A 25,202-nucleotide genomic window follows, 5' to 3' on the forward strand; every position below is an offset into this window, starting at 1 on the left:
GCACTACACTACCACTCGTTCACAATTATATATATATATATATATATATATATATATATATATATATATATAGTAACAGGACTGACCTTATTTCAGGTTCGTGCCCCTCCCTATAAAAACATGACCCAGAGACTGAGACTTGATTTTCAGAGCTTTATGCGCACTTTTATTATATAAAACAAAAATAAACAAACACAAACCTAGCTCTTACCTGCACTTACTAAACATAAGCAGCTCCCTGACTAACCTGTAGGACAACTAAGCTGTTTACCTGACATACACAACATCTAAACACTTTTACACAAACATATATAAACCAAACGTAGGTTTAAATATTGGCAGTTGACTCTAATTTACAATAACGAGCCACTGCCAAAACAATAAAACAATTAACAAATAATACAATTAAACAATACAATTAAATTAAACAAAAACAATTAGCTTGGCAGGGAGGCTTTTAACCCACCTCATTGATCTGTTACAATATATATAAATTCAATTTTTCAAGAAAGCTGTGGGCTAAATAAATGCTTTATTTAATCTCATCCTTTCACATCCGGTGTATAATTTAAAAAAAGTGTTTTTAATACCACAGAAACCTGCACAGTGCACACAAGGCAGGAACAGTAAGTACTGGGCTTGTCATATTAAAGACACATTATGCAACACTTTCAGCGCAAAGGCTCATTTTCATTAGTTTAATTCTGGGTCACCTGAGAAAGCCTGTTGGAGTTGGAGAGTAATTGTGTGTGTCACTGCTTCCAGGAACCCTAGAAGAAGTAGATCTGCATGTAACTGGAGATATTTCCTACGTACAGCGGAGAGTAGTTGTATATCAGAGCAGCGTCTTCTTCTTTAGCACTTGAGAAGTGGTGGGAACTCCTCCGAGCTGCAAGAAAGGACATCTGTGTGAAACAAACACTGAAAATGAGAAATTTCCCTAGTTTGTAAAGCAAGTCAATTCACGTGCCATGCTATCTACAAGATCTGTTTTAGAAAAACTGTGAGAGAGTTGTATGTAACTATTCAGAAACACTCAGGTTTCTTTATAGCAGTGATTTTCAAACTGGGGTACACAAGCTCTCGTCAAGGGGTACGCCAGAAAAATCCTGTAATGGTGGACAACGCATTTTTACCACATTGCAGTACTTTGTGACTTAGAAATCAAATCAGCAATGTTGAATCTCCTTTAACATAAAACCACAGCCATACTGGTGTACATTTCCTTTCTGTTAAGTTTAAATGTCCAGTGTTAGTAGTTTAATCAGTTCAGTGTTTTATCTATCTTTAAGTTTTTAAATAACCGTATTATTGAGTTGAGCAGGCAGCTGGGCTGCCCTACTTAGACAGTGAAATCACTCACGTGTTCTGCACTGGAGCTGGAGTGACACGACTGTTATCTTTACTTGCAATGCTTGTATGTGTTTTTTCATTATTAATTAATTCGTTGAAGAACTCCTTTGTCGTGTGAGTGCATTACCCTACGCCTCCACACCGGTAATTAATACAAAAAGCAAAAGCCTGATATTATTATTATTACTACAAAAATGGAATGCTGGGATTAAAAAAAAAAAATGAATCCCTAACTCCTGGGATTGGGAAGTGTCTGGAATTGAATTCCATACTCCAGACCTGTTGAGTGTGTTCATATCATACAGGGAGTGCACATCAACAAGTAATTGTCTTACACCTGATTAACACCATCTGACTACTGCACTTTTTTTGTTGTTGCTAAAAGTCATTTTTGACTGCCTGATATAAATATCTCCTTTCTACTTTTAACAAACTAGCTTTTGGAAATACTCACTTCAAAATAATGTGCTTATTCTGTCTGGATTCGATACCACACAAGACACAGATAGCATTTTACATTGTCCCTGCTTGTGTTCAACGACACAATTTGAGTTCAATAAAAAAAAAATCTGTTTAATCTCTACACGTCTGCATTTGTTTGAAGAAATGCATGACTTTTGTTGACAATTGCTTTTTTTATTTTGTTTGGAACCTTAGTTTTGTTTCTCAGAAGCATAACCTTTAATTTGGACTCGTTTCGGCATACTTATTGGATACTTATTGGAATAATTTTACATAGCATTTTTAGTTGGTGCATTTGCACCGTTGTTAACTAATAACATTTTATTTAATTAAGTTTAACAGCAGTTTTCCATTTACAGTACTTAATCTAGAAATTAGAAAATACCATTATTTTGTAGGTATATTATGACTATGGGTCTACTTAAATCGCTGAGAATAAATGGAATAAAATTAGGATTTCGCTGACCTGTTTAAACATTAAATAAACCGAAGTGGATAATATTTCAGATCACTATAAAAGCCTAAAACGGAGTGCTGTCATTTGTTAACGACAAGCATGCAACATCCCCCAGCTGTTGCTGCTGACATTCTCTGTCTCTGTGGTGTGAAGACTTGCCTATACATTGTATTTAGCAGACACCTTTATCCAAGGCGACTTACAGAGACTAGGGTGTGTGAACTATGCATCAGCTGCAGAGTCACTTACAACTACGTCTCACCCGAAAGACGGAGCACAAGGAGGTTAAGTGACTTGCTCAGGGTCACACAATGAGTCAGTGGGATTTGAACTGGGGACCTCCTGGTTACAAGCCCTTTTCTTTAACCACTGGACCACACAGCCTCCTAAAAGAAAAAAAAAGTGTCTACAATTCTAACTGCATGATTTAACTTGGCTACAACCAACAGGAATACTTTGTCTGCTCTGACGTTCCAGTTTGTTTTCTGAAAGCTGTTTTTTTTTATTTTTTACGTTCTGTTTAGCAGGTAGTAGCCTTTCATTTGATGTGTGATTCTGAAGCTAAATAGTGATAGACCGTATTTTCTTCAGACACATTACATGATGTAAAACAATTTACCTCCATCTGCATGTAAAGTTTCTTTGGGAAATGTCTTGACACGACCCTTAGCCGAAATATACTTTTCTTTTCTTTTGCTTTGTTGTCCATTTTTGGTATTTTACCTTCAATGCTGAAAACTAGATTTTAGCAACCTAAATCAAAATAGCAATGCAACACTGACTTTGTCCCACCTCCTACTGTACAGTACAGGTAACAGAAAAGCCAGTACAGACGCACTGATAGATAGGCTGTTTAAAACATTGTTGTCAGTAAACAAGAAAGTTAACTGCTTTGGAGTATTCTTTTAAATGTTATTTGTCTAAGGACGGTTTGGTCCCCCCCCCCCCCCCCCGTGCACACAGGACGGTGTAAATATAAAACCCTAGCTACAGAATTAAGATACGTAGTTTGTGTCGCTTGCGGTTTGCAGTAGTTCATTTAAATTAGATTTCTTTTATTTTTCTCTCCGTACTAGTCCGGTATGCATTGGCCCCTAAAAGACGTGAATTTCGCGGTGACCACTCAATTTCCTGATTTCCGCGAAATCACGAATTAGGTAGACCCCTAATTACTACCCTAAATCAGATGGGGGTAAGCGGTAGACTAGATTATTTGGAAGGGGGTACGGGGCCTAATAAGTTTGAAAACTACTGCTTTATAGGGATGTTAGTTCTTATCTAATTTTCTAATTATTTACAGCTGGTTTCACAGACCCCTATTAGCACTAGCCTTGTACTTTCTTACCTAAACAATAGGGAGTCCAAGATGCTAATCAGTCATTTAACTACCATATTAAACATGTTTTAATTTACAGAGATGAAAAATCTCTGCTAATTGGCGTTTTTCCGCTTTTACTCAGTCCCCCGGGTCTATTGATATGATCAATGCAAATCAAATTCCTGATGGTTTTTTTTTTTTTTTTTTTTTTTAAAGCTATTAACACATTTATGACAGTTGGTGTAAAGGGTTTTTCCAGCGTAACACCGCTAAATTATTATATAAATCGATCTCGGCAAAGTAACAGAAACAAATCCTGAAAAAATAAGGCAGTTGTTTTTACATTCCGTACACCATTGCATTGGTGCTTGCAGACGGCTGTCTTGGCAAGTTGTTATTTCATTGGTCCACAAACAAGTACAGTTACAGTGCAGTACTACAGTTCACATTGCAGAAAATGGCGAAAATAATAGAATGGAAGGAAGGTGCTGGTGAAAAATTAAGATACTGTAGCGTGCACAGGGGCAGGCAGCAGCAGGGCTGGTAGGTGATGTAATCACACACAATGACACAAGTCCGATATACGCTCCTTGCAAAAGATACAACAGTATCGGTGCTATGCTTTAGTGCGAGAGGTCTTGGGCTCGCGCCCGCCCTCCACCTGTGTGTGGATTGCCTCGCCCTGTGTGTTGCACCTGCCTGCATTAACCTATTTCTCTACATTGGTGTCAGAAGTGGACGCAGGTATCCAGTCACACACTCGTCGGACTGTGGCCTGGTGAGCAAGTCCGGGGCGGACTTGAGGCTAGCAGGGGAGAGTGTAGCGTGCACGGGGGTAGGCAGCAGCAGGGCTGGTAGGTGACGTAATCAAACATAGGGGCATACGCCTGATATACACTCCTTGCAAAGGAGCCGGCTCTTTTGTACAGCAATATCGGCGCTATGCTTTAGTGCGAGAGGTCCCGGGTTCGCGCCCGCCCTCCGCCTGTGTGTGGATTGCCTCACTCTGTGTGATGCGCCTGCCAGCATTAACAGAGATCACTACAATACATATATATTTATTTTCTGTTTCACTTGTGGAGCAGGTGGGCAGGGTTGATCATGTTGACAAACCCTGTAAACTCCCACTCTTCTGCAATAATTCATAAATTAGGCATGTATAGCTCACCTTCAAACCGTGAGCACCGTCTCTGCCTTTATTATAAATGCTTTTCTATTAAAAATATGACGCTAGGCTTGCGTCTTATACAACAATAACCAAGTCTGCATTTTTTTTATTGGTCCACATGCATACCTGCCACGTACCAGTTATGTGAACCCGATTATGAGGATACAAGGTGTTGGAAAGCCATATTCTCTGCAGAAAACATGTAGACATAATAAATACTCGTCGCAGTAACTACAGCTTTTTCTTTGTGACTTGATGTTAATGGAGACAAACCTGGTGATCCAGCGAATTATAAAATACACCCCATGTTTAAACAAGCAACTTTTGAAAAAAAGAAGTTGCCAGACATTTGATTCCCATAGAAGCCAGAGTGAAAAATCATTTTAAACTTTTTTTTATTAACAGAATGTTAAGATTTGTTTTAAGCTGTACACGGACCATTTAAGTTTAAACCTTTTTTTTTATTATTATTAAACTTACACGACGTAAGCAATTAGTGTTTGTTTTTAGAGCACTATTTTTTCTTCCATTTTTATTTCCATGTTAACATAAAATGAATCAGAAAATTTCAACTTTGTGCTTAAAATAAACATGTACATTATTAAATGCTTAGTGTTGCAAATAGGCCCAAACCAGTGGATGAAACAGTTCAAGAGCTCCTGCCTTGTGTGTGCCTGCACTGAAAGTATTTTGTGTGGCTTCTTTTGTAGGTTCAATGTTTTAGGCTTATTATTATTATTATTATTATTATTATTATTATTATTATTATTATTATTAAAGCTCAAACAGGGGAAAGGATGGTGCCACAAAAATAGAAATTAACAAGAACAATTGAAAGTGTGTGTGGCTATTTTCTGACAAGTAAAAGGGAGTGACTTTCTGATGTAAACAAGTTGCATTTGAGATCCAGAGGAACATTTATTTTTTAAGAAAATACAGCATTTATTTAAGAAAACTAAATATTTTATCTTAACTTTATTTGACTGAATACATGTATCAAGTTTCACAGACCCTATTTTACTATCCTGAATTTTGCTTGGCAAGTGCTGTTTTGTTCACTCTCAAATATTGGCATCTCTGGGCTTGTGAAACCAGCAGTTAAAGCTCACTTATTATTTGGTATGTCAAGAGCTCCTGAATTCTGGAATCAGTTACTGCTTGACATTCAAAATGTAGTTTTACTGGGCACATTTAAATAGTTGATTCATAATTACTTTCTTGTTCAAAGTATATGTAGTTATTGACTAACGAGAAATGTGTGTGAGAAACGATGATTTTAAATGTATAGTTGTCTACATTTTTGTATCCTGGGTTCTTCTTAAAAAAACAAGCTGGCTATGCCAATTAAGAGGGTTTCCTGGTGTGTGCAATTTAAAAAACAAAAATGAAATAAAAATCGGCCACAATGTACATTTACTTCTATGTGATGCACATGTACTACTATTTATTTATTTATTTTAAAACTTTTTTTTTTTACAACTGTACCCCTTCTGTCTGGAGGTTTCAGCTCAAGTAGGGGCAGAGCAGTGTGGAGTAGTGGTTAGGGCTCTGGACTCTTGACCGGAGGGTCGTGGGTTCATTCCCAGGTGGGGGACACACTGCTACTGTACCCTTGAGCAAGGTACATTACCTAGATTGCTCCAGTAAAAAGACAACTGTATAAATGGGTAATTGTATGTAAAAAAAATAATCTGTAAGAATAATGTGATATCGTGTAACAATTGTAAGTCACCCTGGATAAGGGCATCTGCTAAGAAATACAAAAAAAAAACATAAAAAAAAAGTACCCCTTTACAATTTTCGCTCTACTGAATGGTAACACAGTTGCAAGAATAACAAATCATTTTTTTCCACATTTATTTAATATATAATGTGTGTCATTATGTGCTTGAAATAAATGTATACTCCTGATTGAAATCAGTTATGAAAATGTCTAATACCCCTGTGGCAGGGTAGAAAAGCCCTGCACATAGAGAGGCCTGAGTGTAAATAGATGTACTGTTTGTTGTTTATTGGTGACAGGAGAATGTATTATTTAAAATAATGTGTTGTTTGGGAACGGGTGAATTTGTGTGTGAAATTAAAAAATGTATGGTGTTGTGTATTTAAAACGAGTATGTTTTGATATGATTTGAATGCATTTTGTATTTATTTAAAATACAATCTTTTTGTTTGGCAGCATGGATGGGGAAAGCCCCATTCCACAAAACGTGTGCAAAATGTGATTATCTCCAAAACTGATTAATTGAGTGTTAATTCGGAGAAGGTCACAAGTATATAAGCCTGCAGCTTTTCTATGTTTCTTGGTAGTTGTTCAGAGGAGAGAACGAGAGCAAGCGGAGAAGATCTAAAACGAAAGTAAAAAGAAAACAAATGGGAAACAATTGCTACTTCCCAGCACAGTACTTGTTTTGTGTCTGAGATCCGTTTTGTTTAAACATGTTTTTTTGTTAAATTGTTTAATAAAAGAGCGCTCTCCCTGTCACAAACCCAAATATGAATGATTCATAAGCATGAATCACATGACGTGTCAAATTCCATATACATTTAAATTCATATCTGATATTCTATAATAAGATAATACTCACATATGAGTGTTCTGTAATGGTGGGCAGTGATTTACTCAAACGGAGCATGGTGAATTGTGGTTTAAAATATCTTTGGCAGTAGCTAATGCTTTAAAATCTTTTTTATTACCAGTCTATACATTCGTTTTCCTGAAGTTATTCTTTTTTTGATTTGCCAACCTGGTACAGACCCCATTTTCTATTATTAGCACATTGTAGTAAAGTGATTGTAACTAGCAAAATAGTTCCATGCCCATCTATTCACTACATATACCTCAGATGTGTAGTTTTGAAAGAAACTCATCCAAATAATTTCGGTAAACAAAGACCTAACAATGGGAACTATGTTCTGCTGATAAGAAAACAGGGTTTTAAAGCATCGGTCACTGCTCCTTTTGTATATCCTGTGTCATTAAGAAAAAAAAACAGTACCTTCATTAACAAAAAAATCTGCAGTGAGGTAGGACACTCGCACCGCGTTCACCGAGTGAGGGAACTCCTGGTCTGGATGCCACTGAAACCGACTCACCTCTGGGTGCCACTGGACTCCATAGAAGGGATATTTTTTTCCTACAGATGAAAAAAGCAATAATGAGTTCCAAGTATCATTTAGAACCAAGTAATACTATGGTTTTCTAAAAAGAATGAGTATGTTAGTAACATATGTATCCATGCTTACAATTCCGATTACTATGCTTACAATGCTGGCACAGTGCCAGCAGTAAAACTCAGCTTAAATCGTTATCAAATGGGGCCTGTGATTCTACATCTTTGAGGCGAATCACTCTTTGAATTGGTTTTAACACTTAAATAAGATGGATCAGCTGCTTGGAACTGGACAAGCACTAATAAGCCAAATGGCCTCTTGTTTGAAAATTGTTCTTATTCTCTTGTAAAAAAGTACATTGTTTGACTGAAATAAATTTATATACGATAAACGTTGGTAAAACCACTCGCTATTTTTTTTATTTTCTTACCAAAAACAATCACTTAGAAATCCTCGCTAGTTTGTGTAGTTTTTATACTTGCTGTCTGTCCCGTCTCCTTTCACTGTCACGGTCACTGTCAGTCATCTCGGTGGTCTGATGGTAGGCTACTGCAGTTTCACCCTGTTCTGACAGATCTCATTGACTGAAGCAGTGCTAGAATGCTCTTATTTGCCAGCTACAGCGCCTGTCATTCAAAGCGCCTACTTTGAAATTAGCGTGTTAAGGTGTACGTAAGCTTTTGCTTTAGGTATACGGTCATAGTTACTAGTTTGACTTGAAAATGGGGCACAAGAGAAAAACACTTAATGAATATTGTGCACAATACCATGGACAACGGCTGAAGTCTCCGCGGCAGGACGAAGTGGGCCCGTCTGCCTTACCTTCCAGTGACTCTGAGTCCGGCTGTGCTGAAGCAGGAGAGTGGGAGCTCAGACTCCGATTAATAAGTGCAAGTTAGTTCTGTTCAACTATCTAATATTTTGTTCTGTGCATATTGTTTTTACTTGTAAATGTACGCTATAAATGTCTGTGCAATACACTTCTATATGCTGCGTTTACTACGGTTTGAGACATTTTTTTAAATGTATAGCTCAGCTGCGACCAAACATTATTTCAATTAAAATGTTGGTAACCATGGTTTTGTTGCATGTTGAATATGATAAAGGAGTTTCATAAAGGTCAATTTCACCCATTCTTTGCTTGAATTGAAAAAATAAAGATCAAAAAACATTCTTTCTAAAATAAGCGTCGATATTAATCGTCGATTTGGCAAAATTAAAATCGAATAGTAGCAAGCCCAATCTTAACTAATGGGCTCTTGTTTAGATTCAATTTGTATAACACGTTCTGTTTCAGTAGTCGCTGCCTGTGGCTTTCGAGCCACCTAGTTTCCAACTATATCCTCTGGTCCTGGTCTCTCTGCTGCGTTTGAAGTATTGGCTAGGCTTTAACTCCTTTTAAGATTTTAAACACTTCCATGAAGTATGCCCAAACCTTTCTTTATTCTAGGCTACATAGATTCAGTTACCTAACTTCTACTTCATAACTCATACTTTTTAGCCCTGGGATTAATCTGGTTGCTGTTTGCGGGACTCTCTCCAGGACAATAATGTCCTTTTTGTAATGCAGGGACCAGAACTGAACGCAGTAAGTGCAGTTTCAGGATTGCATTATACAACCCCATTATAACCTCATTTGATTTGTACTCTACACTTCTAACACAAAGTTATTTCTTACTTAATTTGATAATATTAAATGCCTTTTTTGTCTGACAAAAATAGGTTCAAGCTGTGCATTGCAAGCTTAAACAAAGTCTTGTCCTTTGTCTTGTCAACAAGTCACCTTCTATTGTTGAAACAAACTCCACTCCTTCCTTAGCCTTGTTCGTAGACAGGATGGAAAAGAAACTTTCCAGTCTCTCATTTCCTTCAAATGTCTGCAGGAGAATATAAAACATGGCAAAACAGTCAGCTTTTTCTTTAATAAATTATCAAAACATGACTCCCTGTCAAGGCACAAAGCCACAAAGGGGGCCCAATATCTATAAAATTACTTAATAAATAAATCATATCCAATCCTGTAAGATATGATACTGTCTATTATCTGAAAGACCTCTGGCATGCATCATTTACACATGCTGCTACCAACTGAACGGTACAGGAATCTAATCAATGCACACTTTATCATGGGTCTAAAACAGTAAATTCAACTCTTAGCAGGACAGAATGTTATTTAAATCTATATTTTGTACTATATTTAGTTGTTGGTGTGCTCACCCACCTGAGTGTGGGAATTCAGTTTCACTGTTTACATGCTTTTACTTCACGTAAAACAAACTGCCCAGTTTAACAATGTTCAATAGAAAGCAAGATATTAACATAATGTCTGTACCATTAAAAAGCTGAAACAGAATCATCAGAAGCGGTTCTGGATTCTGTTGCTCCCATATTGAGTTAGCTTTGAGCTTCCTCATTCCATTCAAATCATGTGGCATTATGACTTTCAACTCTCCCAGCCCCACCTACTCTGCATATATAGACAGAGTAGGAGGAACTGAAAAGTTAGTGTCATTTGAATGTCACTTAGGAATCTCCAGTCAAGCTCAAAGCAAGTTCAACAAAATACCACAGCAAACACAGATTGATAGCAAACATCACAAACCAGTTAGGAAAAAAAAATCTCTTACTTAATACAAAACAATTCTGTTAAATCAAATTATGTAATTACCATCACTTTGAGAATTAATCTTTTATGCGGGACTTTGTCAAAAGCTTTCTGGAAATCTAAATAAACCATGTCGTATGCTTTGCAGTTATCCATTTTCAATGTTGCATCCTCAAAAAAGTCAAGTACGTTAGTTAGACATGATCTCCCTTTCCTAAAACCATGTTGGCTGTCTCCCAGGATATTGTTACCATATAGGTAATTTTCCATTTTGGCTCTTATTATAGTTTCCATAAGTTTACATATAATAGAAGTCAGGCTTATTGGTAGTTACCTGGTTCGGTTTTGTCTCCCTTTTTGTGGATCGGTATTACGTTTGCTATTTTCCAGTCTGTCGGTACAACCCGTGTCAAGAGACTGTTGCATGAACTTGGTTAGCGGTTTGTAAATAACTTTTTCATTTCTTTGAGTACTATTGGGAGGATCTCATCTGGCCCAGGGTATTTGTTTATTTTAAGAGCTCCTGTGTTTAGAAATGGTAGAAGTATCATGTGTACAAAAAACGACAGCACTCACCAATTCCCATTACTGCTTTTCTTATGCTTCTTTGGCTACTGATGTCCTTTCACACACCCATATATATTAGTCTTAGCCAAATGCGTAAATGTGCTAAACAAAAGTAGTATGCGTTCAATAATCACAAATATGCGTTAATGTGGAACAAATATATTAAAAACAACTCATGATGTGTTGGTTTCAAACACAGGTACTTTGTTGAAATGTTACAATTAATTATGCTGAAAATGTGGAAACATACAAACGCTGTTAATATAATAAATACATAATTTGTGTGTAATTGCTAATTAGTTATAAGGGTATATAAAATCATAGGCCTACTTACAACGTAGTTGCGACAAAAATGGATGGATGGAGAAGATGCAAACAAACACTGGCTAGATTAAGTCTTGCATGGGAAGAACTCCTTCAGTCCCATGCAATGGGTTTACAGGAAAGGAATCGTATTGTGCGCAGAAATTTGGCGTGCAACGCAACAACCTCTTGGTGATGTTGATCAGCGTGGTCCAGCCTTTCTAAAAGGTGGCTGTATTGCCGATCCTGCCTGGCAGCGGTGCCTGCAATCAGACGGTACGTCCTTCTGTATTCCAGGCGCATCAGACGATGCTCCTGGATCAGCAGCTACAGCAGCTACAGCGTTCAAACCAACTTTAATTTAAAGAAGACCAGTTGTGAATGGCTTCACTGCTTTTGTTTTACATGTGAATCCTAAGAATAATTTGTGAAAAACAAAACACACTGCATATATGCGCACACACTTAGTCTGACATGCGTAAAATGGCTTGATATTCCCAATTATTTGTTTTTTCACAAATTATTCTTAGGCTTCACATGTAAAACACAGACTGTGAAACAATTCACATTTGGCATCCTTTAAATTAACATTGGTTTGAGCGCTGTAGCTGCTGTGGTTGAGGAGATAAAGCCATTTACACGTGTCAGGTAGGCTGTGTGCGTATATGCGGTATGTTGTTGTTTTTCACAATTTATTTGTTTGATTCACATGTAAAGGAGAGCTTGTGAAACAATTCACAATTGGTCTTCACATTAAAGTTGGTTTGGACGCTGTAGCTACTGTGGTTGGGGAGATAAAGCCCTTTAACGCGTGGCTGAGGCTAAGTGTGCGTATGTGCGGTATGTTATTATTTTCCAGAAATTATTCTTAGGATTCACATGTAAAACAGAGACTGTGAAACAATTCACAATTGGTCAACCTGGTGTTGCGTGCTGTCAGAAGGGGTGGAAGCTTGAAACATCCTGCGGGAAAAATGCTACGTAATTCATAGTATTATTATTATGATAATAATGCTGGTCATAACGATCTAGTATTTCTCATTCATCATTCATAATACACTGAAATAATAAATAATGGTATAAATCAACATCTCTATATGCAATTGTGACAGGCTGGACGAGTGGTCTGACGTCACGGCAGAAGCGGGAAGGGAAAAATACGGACACCAGTACTGCAGATTAAGGTGGCGTTTGCCATTTTATTTGCAAAACAACAAAAATAAATAAAATATTTAAACAAAAAGACTTTGCTCACAAAGCGAAAATAAAAGGTTTAAATAAACAAGTCTCGAACACAAAATAACACGGTCAGGCTGGGCAATAGCCTTCACTGATCCTTTGTCTTTTTTAAATAGTTTCTCTCTGCTCGCTCTCTCCTCTCTCACACCCACCCAGAGCTGGAGAGCTGCAGGCTTTTTATATTCAGGTGACCATCTCCTGATTAGCAACAATATTAATCACTTAATTCGGGAGATGGCCACCTTCTGCACGAGTTGAATTATTACTTCTGTGGATGGGACTACCCATCCACGCTACAAAACAAATCGGCTACGCCGTCAAAATACAAAACAATAACAAAATACGCGGTGCTTCGCCGTCATATAAATTACAATACAAAATTATAATAAACAAATACAAAATAACACAGGGGCGGAGGGGTACCCCGTTCTAAAAATGAACAAACAAAACAATGTACAGGGCACCTCGCCCTGTTACAGCAATTTATATATAATTTAGCCGCGACCCTCATCAGGAGAAGCGGATTGATAATAATGGATGGATGGATATTTAACTGATTTGTATTAGTAAGACTGGGATAAGGAAAATCTTACTTACGCTACAGAGGACAGAAAGACTGTATCCCAGAGAAGAGCGTTCTTTTACATAGGGGAAGTGGAGGAGGTATCGTGTTATTTCATGAAAGTCTATCGTTAAGTATTTTGCAAGACACTGGAGTTTGTTGCTATGGGACTAATTAGGCTAATTAGAGCGCACTGTCACCAAAGTGTAATGACATTAAAGTCACACATTTCTTTTGCCGTGCACTTCTGGAATGAGCACAATCATGCGTCATTTGCGTGTGACACGTCATGAATGCACTATAGTAGCGCCATTTAAAACTTGCATGTAAACACCGCCACTGTTTCAATGTGTTTGGGTATATGCACTCCACTGGGACACTTGCCTGTGTTGCGATGCCATAGTGATGAAAATTTCCAGTCAGTGGCTCCTGGGACAAAGACTTCATCAACTCAGGAGGAAAATTCCGGAACATTCGGCTGGATTCTGCACCTTAAACAACAACAAAAAAGTCATTATAATAAGGTAACACCTTATGTGTAGGGCTTCTTATTATCTGCGTTTTACCCCGACTTTCCTACTCTCCTTTAACCCTTTCCGGTCCTTTGTCGGACTGGGTCCGACATCATTATAGCAACGCAAAACACAGGTTTCTAGTCGTTTTTTCTCCGGAAAAAGCAGAGAAAACCATTCACTGCCGAGTGGGAGCGACAAGAGCCGAGACAAGTAGAATAAATAAATAAATAAAGGCATATCTCATGAATAGTCATACATGGTATCTGGTATCAGATAACGGGGGCGGTCGTAAGTAAACAAGTTGGCTGACTGAATCAGTGCACAGAAAACACAGACATTTGCAGAGCTTTTTTGAGATGTTATAGTAATAAAATAATGACTTGGATCGCATTATTGAGGAGTTTGGTGATAAAACAAGTGATCCGGAGATGATCGATCGGTATGTACGACTATTATTATTATTTATTTCTTACATAGGTGAACGCTATAGCAAACGAAAGGGTGGGGCGGGGCTGGAGATGCCTAGTGAGTGCTTTGTTGATATGCAGGGCCATTTAAACCCGTTTGACTGTGGGGAAAAAAATACTTTTAAACAGCGCGTCTAAAATTAACTGCGCGTGTGAAAATTAATTGGACCTGAAGTGCCTGACGCGCGATTAATAAATGGACCGCAAAGGGTTAAGAATTAAACTGTTTTTTTTGTTTTTTTTTTCTTTTAAAAAAAAAAAAAATTTAGTCGTTGCCAATATTTTACCCCGGTTTTCTCTCCAATTTGGTATGCCCAATTATTATCTGTATCCTTCACTCACCGCTCACAACCCCTCCGCCGACTCGGGAAACGGCAGCTGGAACACGCGTCCTCCGAAACGTGCTCCTGCCAAGCCGTCATTTTTCGCACTGCAGATCCACAGCAATGCCACCAGCCCTATAGTGCCGGAGGACAACACAGATCTGACGGCTCCACTGCAGAACCACAGGCGCCCTATCGGCCACAGGGGTCGCTGATGCGCGGTGAGCCGTGGATTCCCCTGCCGACCTAAGCCCTCCCTACCCGGGCAGCGCTCAGCTAATTGTGCGCCGCCCCCTAGGAACTCCCGGTCACGGTCGGCTGTGACATAGCCTGGATTCGAACAAGAATTAAACTGTTAAGTAATCTGTGTATCTCAATCACAACCGAGAAAAGTGTTAATTGTAAAATGTATTTAATGTGTGTGTTTTTTTTTTTTTGTGAAACAACTAAATTGGCTTTTAAATTGGCCAAGCCTTAATTTGTCATTTACAAGTGGAGGGGGGGGGGGGCAGTTTCTGTAGCTGGGGCATGGATGAAGATTATTCTATCTGAGATACTAACATATGTCACAAAGAAGTATAACTAAACATTGCATCCCTTCTATGTCTGTTAATGAGCGACTAATCTTTATTAAAGCTATAATGAAAAATAAAGTATTTTATGCTGGTCACACTATTACAATTGTTATATGGAACTGTATTTACATTAGCAAAGAAGATTCATTTCAGCTTTTAAATAAAAAAGACTTATGATTTAAAAGCCCATTTAGTTGTTTCACAGAAACAAAAAAAAAACATAAAAGAAATCATACCACTATTAACGCTTTTCACAGTTGCGATTTAAATACACAAATGGCTTAACAGGTATAAACTGCATTTTTAAAGGAGAGTAAAAGTTGGGGTAAAACACCAGAAATCAGAAGCCCTACTTATGTGTCGAGTGTCTCTTATGTAAGAGATGTCATTTTGTGCAGTTTAGGCGAGAGGGCCCCCAAAAGCAAAGTTCTGGCTGCTCAAACTGTGCAAAATGAAGTCTCTTATAACAAAGACTCCCTTCACATGACATATACAGGAACTACTAAAGTAACTTTTGAAACAGTTTCTAATTTAATGGGATAAACGGAAGCCAAGATTATGCTACAAACAGCTGAGAGAGAGCACAGAAATGCTAAGAGCAGGGGCAGAACCCTCGGGTACCCCTGAGCTCACTGCTCCTCAACTTGATGAAAAACTTTCCATAAGTCTATGCTAAGGTGCTTTCAGCTGAATTCAGGAGCTTCTCTTCAGTTTTAATTGCCTGCTATAGATATCTATAGGATAGATCAGTGCTGCCCAAACCCGGTCCTGGAGAGCCCCTATCCAGCAGGTTTTATAGGTAACCTTTAATCATCAACTTCTTAACACCTGGAAGAATTTCACTGTGATCAATTAAGCAGGTAATTTATTAAATGAAGTCACTTAGAAATCATTTGGTACAAAAAATGAACTACACTTTTCAGCCCTCAATGGCCTGGATTACATGCTGGGAAAATGTCACTACTTATCTGTCTACTGTCATGACTTGTTTAAGGTGGTACGGCTGAATTATAATTTTAGATAATTTTGGTTTGTTTAATTTAACAATTCCTGCTTTGAAACTTCATGTTGTATTTGATTTTTGTATAATGAATTACATTTGTATTCAAACATAAACTAAACATAAACCAAAGCTAACTAAAATTGTAATCCAGACTGTACCACCTTAAATAAGTCATGACTGTAAACAAGTCATGACATTTTCCCAGCATATAAACTGGCCCAATGACCAGAGTTCCCTTAATTGAACAAGTTATTTGCTTAATTGATCAATAACTTCCATGTGTTTCCAGTCTTTTTAGAAATTAGCGATTTAGGGTGACCTACAAAACTTACTAGATAGGGGCTCTCCTGGACCGTGTTTGGGCAGCACTGGGCTAGTTCATCCAAAGTGTCTAATAAGTAAGAGCCATCACCATCCAACAGGATGCAGCTTTCTTTTGTTTTGCTGCAATACACTGTTGTGCACTAGAGGGTGCTGGCGCTTACTAATACAAATGTATTGTGGTTTGTTCTTTTTCTCTGTGCAGTGCTTTGCGATACTTTTGTATAAAAAGCGCTACATAAATGCAATAAATATATAAATAAAGTAATACAGTAATCCGTCGTATGTTGCTACTAACAACCAAACGAGCAAGATGGGCCAAATGGCCTCCTCTCGTTTGTAAACGCGGTGGGACCAGAGTAAGGGTGAATTTGTAAAAAGTTGGATGAATGAATCCTGTTTTAAATACCATTATACACAGCTGTAGCAATGATTATATTCACACAATTATTGTTTTGAGATTCAGCTTTTATTAGGGAGCTTCCCTAAATCCCTTGTTTAGAAAGACATAGGGTATTAATCCTTGTGACAGGGTAGCCGTCTGCCATGTGGGTGCGTGCAATTGCTGCTGAGCGATAGGCAGGAGATCGAGAAGCTCACGTGACACTACCAGCAATGGCAGCGCACGGAACACATACGACATAGTGTACGAAAACTTTGGTACAATCTACAATATCTGAACTAATCTTCTCTATTCAATAATAAACTAACGTTGCTGAAGAGGTTAATCATGGTGGATGTGACGGGCGGATACACGACAGATAACTGTATACAGATACTTGGTCTGATCTAGCCAGCATTGCAGATATCTATGGCAGGCAACTAGTACTGAAGAGCAGCTCCTGAATTCATAGTCAAAGAACACATACATGTCATAACAAATAAAAACCCCAGTACTTGAGTAATGAATGCAAAACTAAGAAATGTCATCTGACTGCAAGGAAATTAAAGGCAGGCATATGCTATATTACAGATGAGGTGGAACAGTAAAGTTCTTGTAGAATAGAACTTCAAATTGTTGAATTGAATGAGAGTTCTGATGCTCCCTTTGTGAAAACCATTTGACTTAATTGTGGCATAATGCAGCCTTTCCTTTCCACTTCTAAATGTAGGCATTGCTTCTCTTCTCTCTCTGTAAAATGCCACTGAGATATACCATACTGTTCTGCTGGCACAAAGGAATGTAGGCATAATAAAGTTTGTCTAGCACTGTCTACAAAACCCTATCTGTTTGTCTTGCAATTGAAGCTGTAGCTTCACCACCTGAAATTACAAAGAGGAATACACTAATTTTAACTGGAAAGAAAACACTAATGAATTAAAGTGCTCTTGTTTACATCACTGTTGCTTTGTAATGCTGTGAATAAAGTTGTTTGGGGTCTCCAGCAAAGCTAGAAATTTGAGCTTTCATGAACAAAAACAAAGCAAGCCCTGTAGCATAGCATCTAAGGGTTGTGAAAATCTTAATTTCTACTGGATACCACCTGTGAATGCTGCAGTGTGCTGTGAAATTCTTTATATTACTTTAGGAAACCTCTTAACATATATAATTCAACCCCTTTATATTGCCATATAAACTATAAGCAGGGATGGAAATAAGGCTCCCATTACAAAGCAGTTTGATAAATTCCTTGTTTTACTGGGAGTTTAATAAGACACGCCTGAGCTTGCTACCTATACACTGTGGCTAAATCAAAACCTGCATTGGGTGAAACTGCTATGCAATAGGTATCTTATTTCCATCCCTGATAAGTTATCAAATAAAAATACTTTAGTCTTAGTTTCATACTGGCCCCTGCCTACCAGCTGTGAGTTTGAGCGGCAACGCCTTGTTTTCTACAGTGGCGTTGGTCAGCAGGTCGTCCCCGGCAACCAGCGCAGTGAGCAGCTGAAAACCCAGACAAGTCCCCCACAAAGGGAAATAGTCTCCCGAGACGTAGGCCTGATGGAGGGGAGGAAACGGTCAGTTAATAAAGACAAACCCCAAAGGAGGTCACCTATTCCTCCCTTTACTTTTATAGCAGTTTATTTAGCAGACGCCTTTATCCAAGGCGACTTACAGAGACTAGGGGTGTGTGAGCTATGCATTAGCTGCAGAGTCACTTACAATTACGTCTCACCCGAAAGACGGAGCACAAGGAGGTTAAGTGACTTGCTCAGGGTCACACAATGAGTCAGTGGTTGAGGTGGGATTTGAACCAGGGACCTCCTGGTTAACAAGCCTGTTTCTTTAACCACTGGACCACACAGTGGAGTAGTGGTTAGGGCTCTGAACTCTTGACCGGAGGGTCGTGGGTTCAATCCCCGGTTGGGACACTGCTGCTGTATCCTTGAGCAAGGTACTTTACCTAGATTGCTCCAGTAAAAACCCAACTGTATAAATGGGTAATTGTATGTAAAAATAATGTGATATCTTGTAACAATTGTAAGTCGCCCTGGATAAGGATGTCAGCTAAGAAATAAATAAATATACTCAGTCTCCCTTCAAGTTTATTGAATCCTGCAGTATTTACCATGACACACATGCCAGAAGAAAATAGGCACAAAGAACACAGACGGGTGAAATGTACATGTATGTTTTCCCTGAGGAACAAAGGCAAGACCGCTGGTATCAGTTAAGATGCTTGGAGTTTACAAACCGCTGGTGATTTTGCTTCTTTGCGAACCTCACCTTCAGTGCAAGCTTGTAGAAAACTGCTGCTGCTTTGGCAAAGTCTGAGGTCAGTAAATTAACTGCACCGCCAATGAACATCATCCTAACCGGGAGAGAAAAAGCCTTGATCATCAAAATCATTCCCATACAAAAATATACATTACAATTTCTGTGGCATTGCATTATACAGTACAGAACAGTGTAGAATTTACGATTCCTAGTAGAACATAAGAACAACAATGCTTGTTCCAAGTCTGTAACTGATCCCAAAATGTTGTCAAATTGGAACTTAAAGGATCCCAATGACTCAGCATCAACAACGTGGCTTGGGAACCCATTTCATACACTCATCGCTGTGGCTTGGATTAACTTTGAAAAAGTTTGTAAAAAAACAACACATACAGTATATAAAGAGCTAATATTGGCTGATGTTGGTGGTCCCTCCCGTTGTTCGGATAAGAAAGCACACTGGTACAATCTAAACTAGCGATAAACTTGTGTGTTTAATTACATCAATGACTGCTAAATCAGAATTGTTTTTAGATACCTACCCATTTATTGAATTAAAAATCTTCTCATATTCAGGCAATGTCAGATTCAACCTGCAAGTTTAGAAAATAAACAATATAAAAACAGAAACTGTGGATTTCAAAAAATAAAGGACACACACATTATATATATATATATATATATATATATATATATATATATACACACACACACACACAGTGCCTATAGAAAGTCTACACCCCCTTGAACTTTTTCCACATTTTGTTGTGTTAGTGCCTCAGAGTTTCGTGCATTTAAATGAGGATTTTTTTCCCCACTTATCTCCACACCATACTACACACTGTTAAGGGGAAAAACGTTTTTATTGAGAGAAATTATATATTAAAAATACAAAATTGAAAGATCATAATTGGATAAGTCTCCACCCCCGAGTCTGTTGGGATAGGTATCTACCAACTTTGCACACCTAGATTTGGCAATATTTCAAGTTCCTTGGGTAGCGTTGATGGACAGCAATCTTCAAGTCATGCCACAAATTTTCAATTGTATTTAAGTCGGGGCTCTGACTAGGCCACTCAAGGACATTTACCTTTTTTCTTCCTTAGGCACTCCAGTGTAGCTTTGGCTGTGTGCTTTGGGTCGTTGTCATGCTGAAAGCTTTCTTGCAGAGCGCAGCAGGTTTTCCTCAAGGACTTTTCTGTACTTTGCTCCATTCATTTTCCATTCTATCCTGACAACTGCCCCAGTCCCTGCCGATTAGAAACATCCCCATAACATGATGCTGCCACCACCATGCTTCACAGTAGGGATGGTGTTCTTTGGGTGATGCGCGGTGTTTGGTTTGCACCAAACATAATGCTTTGCATTTAGGCCAAAAAGTTCCATTTTAGTTTCGTCAGACCACAAAATTTTTTGCCACATGGCTACAGAATCTCCCGAGTGTTTTTTTGCATACTTCAAACGGGATTCAAGGTGGGCTTTCTTGAGTAATGGCTTCCTTCTTGTAACCCTACCATACAGGCCAGATTTGTGGAGTGCTTGGGATATTGTTGTCACATGCAAACTTTGACCAGTCTTGGCCATAAAAGCCTGTAGCTCTTGCAAGTTGCCATTGGCCTCTTGGTAGCCTCTCTGATCAGTCTCCTTCTTGCTCGGTCATCCAGTTTGGAGGGACGGCTTGATCTAGGCAAGGTCTTGGTGGTGCCATACACCTTCCACTTCTTAATAATCGTCTTGACCGTGCTCCAAGGGATATTCAAAGCCTTCGATATTTTTTTATACCCATCCACTGATCTGTGCCTTTCAACAACTTTGTCCCGGAGTTCTTTTGAAAGCGCCTTGGTGCTCATGGTTGAGTCTTTGCTTTGAAATGCACTACCCAGCAGAAGGAACCTACAGGAACTGCTGAATTTATCCTGAAATCATGTGAATCACTACAACTTAACACAAGTGGAGGCCACTTAACTTGGTGTGTGATTTTGAAGGCGATTGGTTACACCTGAGCTAATTTAGGATTGCTATTACAAGGGAGGTGGACACTTATCCAACCAAGCTATTTCAGTTTTTATTTTTAATTAATTTTCTACAAATTTCTAGAATCTTTTTTTCACTTGGAATTTGTGGGGTAGGATGTGTAGATAAATGAAAAAAAAACTATTTTAATGCATTTTGATTCCAGGGGTGTAGTGCTGGGGGGTCGCGGGGGAGCGCCGCTCCCGCACTTCTCTTGGGCAGGGAGAGCACCGCTTCCGTACGTCACGTGTAGAATATTGAACTGTTTTGTGAATAATGTAGAGGTGAAGTGAACCTGTATTAACGCTGTGCTAAGTGTCAGCGTTTTACAATTACATGTAATAATTGGAACAGTTCTTATTTTTAGACCCATATATAAGACATTACGTAGATAATATAAGCTAAACATTTATTTAAAAGATACAACTCAATCGCAACAAACAAATAAAGGGTATCTGTGGCCGTACACATCTTTTTTTGCAAACAGATGCACTTCTGTTTCAAAAGCCCAGTCTCATTCGCTGTTAAGCGGCTACATTAGGACAGTGAGACGAGCTGATTCTGGACCAAACTACTCAATATAGGAGAAGAGGGAGTGGGGGAGTGTTACGCATAGGATTAATAATAATAATGATGGCGTTTTAATCATGTGTGTATTAGTGTATGAAACTGGTTGTGAAAATGTGTAATTTTTTTGTTTATTTATTTATCTTTAATATGAATAGCTGTACGTCTAGTTGCTTTACAGCAATACCCCAATAACCGATTGTCTGAATTTGTAATCAATTGGTACACTTGTTAGCCCTTTCAAATACCGTAACTACTAGTGATAAACTGTGGTTGTGGTGAGTGTATGTGAAAACAGGGACTGCAGGCTGCGTGGTACTTATTTGATACTATACTATACAGTGTTACTATAAAGGGAAGGGCTTGTACTTACTTGACTGGTGTTACCCTGCAGCCAGCAGACTCTAGGTATTTAACATATGACGATGGGATATACGTTTTCCCATATGGTTTTAGGTTGTCATCTTCTGTTTCCTGAGTAAGTATTCCTAAAGGAACAGAATGCTTGCACTGAGATTTTTAAAACCATTTCAGCTGCTTCAGTGCGTTGGTTCAGCAGAAATACTGAGCTAAATATTTCTATTAAAGAGACAACACTGATATTGAGAGGGGGAAAAAAGACAGAAAAAAAGGATTTTAAAACCAGCAATTTTAAGGAAATGGAAATGTTGTTTAAGGACTGTTTTGTTAAGGACCGTTTTGATGAATTAATAAAATTCTGCAGTTCAGGAAACACTTTTTCATTCTGTTTTAGAGAGGGTTAGAATTGAAATCTGCAGTTCAGGAAACACTTTTTCATTAATTAGAGAGGGTTAGAATTGAAATCTGCAGTTCAAGATACACTTTCATTCATTTAGAGAGGGTTACAATTTAAATCTGCAGTTCAGGAAATGCTTTTTCATCCTGTTTTAGAAAGGGTTAGAATTGAAATCTGCAGTTCAGGAAACACTTTTTCATTAATTAGAGAGGGTTAGAATTGAAATCTGCAGTTCAAGATACACTTTCATTCATTTAGAGAGGGTTACAATTTAAATCTGCAGTTCAGGAAATGCTTTTTCATTCTGTTTTAGAAAGGGTTAGAATTGAAATCTGCAGTTCAGGAAACACTTTCATTAATTAGAGAGGGTTAGAATTGAAATCTGCAGTTCAAGATACACTTTCATTCATTTAGAGAGGGTTACAATTTAAATCTGCAGTTCAGGAAATGCTTTTTCATTCTGTTTTAGAGAGGGTTAGAATTGAAATCTGCAGTTCAGGAAACACTTTTTCATTAATTAGAGAGGGTTAGAATTGAAATCTGCAGTTCAAGATACACTTTCATTCATTTAGAGAGGGTTACAATTTAAATCTGCAGTTCAGGAAATGCTTTTTCATTCTGTTTTAGAAAGGGTTAGAAAGTTTTCAAAGAACAGCAGCTGAGTGGCAGAACTGTATTAAATACAGTAAATATTTAGAATGTTATCCTTACTTGGAAATGTGATTAAACTGAATAAATGTATGTAGATATAAACCATTACAGGCCTTTCCTCTCTTTCCAAGCACATTTTACTTCGAGGTGACTTCATTGTTAGTCAGTACTGGTCAAATTCAATGTAACTTCCCATTTCTTTGCTTTTTACCAGTTTCAAAGGTTAACAGAAAGTCAGTGGTGTACAGTTGCAGACAAAAGTATTGGCACCCTATGATTATTGTACCATAATTCAAGGTAACATATTAGGGACAAGCATGTAGTAAACTTCAACCACTTTAAATAATCTATCAAAAAATAAACACATTTATTTCATTTGTATTTGTTCATGACAAAAGTATTGGCATCCCTGCTTTAGTATTTTGTGTGTCCTCCTTTTGCTTTTATTACGGCTTTCAGACATTTATGACCATCCATAACCACTATGTTACATCTTTTTGGTGAAATCTGGGCCCTTCTGTCTTGCATATTTCCTTCAGTTCAGACAGATTGGATGCACGATGCTTGGCTACAGCTTTTTTCAGATTAGTCCAGAGCATTTCTATTGGATTGAGATCTGGTGATTGCGAAGGCCATACCAGAACTGTTATCTTTGTTTCTTCAAGAATTCCAGAGTTGACTAAGCAGTATGCTCTGGGTCGTTGTCATGTTGGAAGATAAACTCTCTGCCAATCAGCCTACAAGCAGATGGTATCATTGTACTTTGCAGAATATTTTGATGCATGGCTGCATTCATTCGATCTTCAATCACATGAATGTCTCAGTTCTCTTGGACCTGAGCATTTTTTTTTTAATTTAGTAGTCGCCAATTGTTTCTCATTTTCTCCCAACTTAGGTTAGCCAATTATTATTTTTTTTAGGCTCAACACACCGCTACCACCTCCACTGATGAGCAAAAGTTGCAAGTTGCAGTCTTTTTTTTCTCTATTCCAAAATATTGTGAAATATTGGGTATACCTTCCAGTCGCATTTTTGCAAAGGTTTTTAGAAGTATCAAAGATACTTTTGATAATATCTTTGGAAGTACACTCTTTTAGATGTCTTTTGATAATATCTTTGGAAGTACACTCTTTCAGATGTCTTTTGATAGTATCTTTGGAAGTACACTCTTTCAGATGTCTTTTTCATTTTGATACAGCACTCACGTAGACAAGCTTAATCAATTAATTATTTTTGATAGACCAAAGCCCATGCTTTTGAATATGTTTAATCATGAATCGATTATAAGACCCTAGTTTTCTTCAATTATTTTACATTAAGGAAGTGCCGAGTGCCAATACTTTTGCCTGCAACGTAGCTCTCTGTCCAATATACATTGAAGTGCTATAAAAATATAAAGTGCAAACTACCATCTGTAATGCGCTTCTGGAAAAAAAGCTAAACTTGTTACTAGGTATAGATTTGCCTAAATGTTTGTATTGCAGCATAGTAACTGCAGGCATACGTTATTATTATGATGATGATGATGATGATGATGTATTTCTTAGCAGACGCCCTTATCCAGGGTGATTTACAGTCGTAAACACGTGCCACATTAACAGCAAGAATCCAATGAAAATATCGTCAACAGTGTGAGAGGGAATAAAGTAGATGTGCACAACATTGACTTACCAATAATCGGCCTATCGTTTATTTGCTGTTTAAGAATTCCCGGGAAGGCGCCACAGGACCAGCTGATCAGGGTTAAAAGTAAGACACATAAAGTAAACATTTTCTTAATCCTCGTTCAGACTGTTGGTTTAATTATTATTTGATAAGACCTATGTCACTGCTACTGTAGTTGGAGCTTCATTAAATTTATGCAGAATTTTACAAAAAGAAAAAAAATAGTTTAAAGATTAATAAGCAACCACTTGTTTTAAAGCTCTCTACGCGGAACTGAACTAACGATAAACTCCAGTGTGCATGAAGTATGACGTACATGAACGATAAAGGAATATCCGGGATTTTTTTTTAGGGAACTGGCTTTACGCATGCGCACTGTGCCAGGGGATACAGGATTTTTAGAGGCTAGAATTTCTTACAACAGGGGTTCCCAAACTTTCCCAACTCACGACCCACCTGAATAGCCACGTAATTTTCTGGGACCCATGCCGTGAGATAGTGGGGAAAAAGCATATATATATATATATATATATAT

At 38.0% G+C, this 25,202-nt stretch overlaps 1 protein-coding gene across 3 annotated transcripts; it reads right to left on the reverse strand.

Annotated features, from left to right (window-relative positions):
- Positions 1–139: 139 nt before the first annotated feature.
- On the reverse strand, positions 140–24,971 carry LOC117397909 (gamma-glutamyl hydrolase). Of its 3 annotated transcripts, none has more exons than XM_059013639.1 (9): positions 24,674–24,971; positions 21,968–22,082; positions 19,557–19,607; positions 19,024–19,108; positions 18,156–18,294; positions 13,533–13,633; positions 9,656–9,749; positions 7,758–7,895; positions 140–889 (listed from the first exon to the last, which is right to left on the reverse strand). In XM_059013639.1, the coding sequence occupies exons 1-9, from the start codon at positions 24,771–24,773 to the stop codon at positions 771–773; spliced, it is 942 nt and encodes a 313-aa protein (XP_058869622.1). In that variant the 5' UTR covers positions 24,774–24,971; the 3' UTR covers positions 140–770. The 3 variants fall into 3 exon arrangements, with proteins under 3 accessions (XP_058869622.1, XP_058869623.1, XP_058869621.1); XM_059013640.1 differs by having other exon boundaries at positions 7,855–7,895; positions 13,533–13,639; XM_059013638.1 differs by having other exon boundaries at positions 13,533–13,639; positions 24,674–24,970.
- Positions 24,972–25,202: the final 231 nt, after the last annotated feature.

The sequence above is a fragment of the Acipenser ruthenus genome, chromosome 46, assembly GCF_902713425.1.
Source record: "Acipenser ruthenus chromosome 46, fAciRut3.2 maternal haplotype, whole genome shotgun sequence".
In the NCBI taxonomy this organism is placed as follows: Eukaryota; Metazoa; Chordata; class Actinopteri; order Acipenseriformes; family Acipenseridae; genus Acipenser; species Acipenser ruthenus.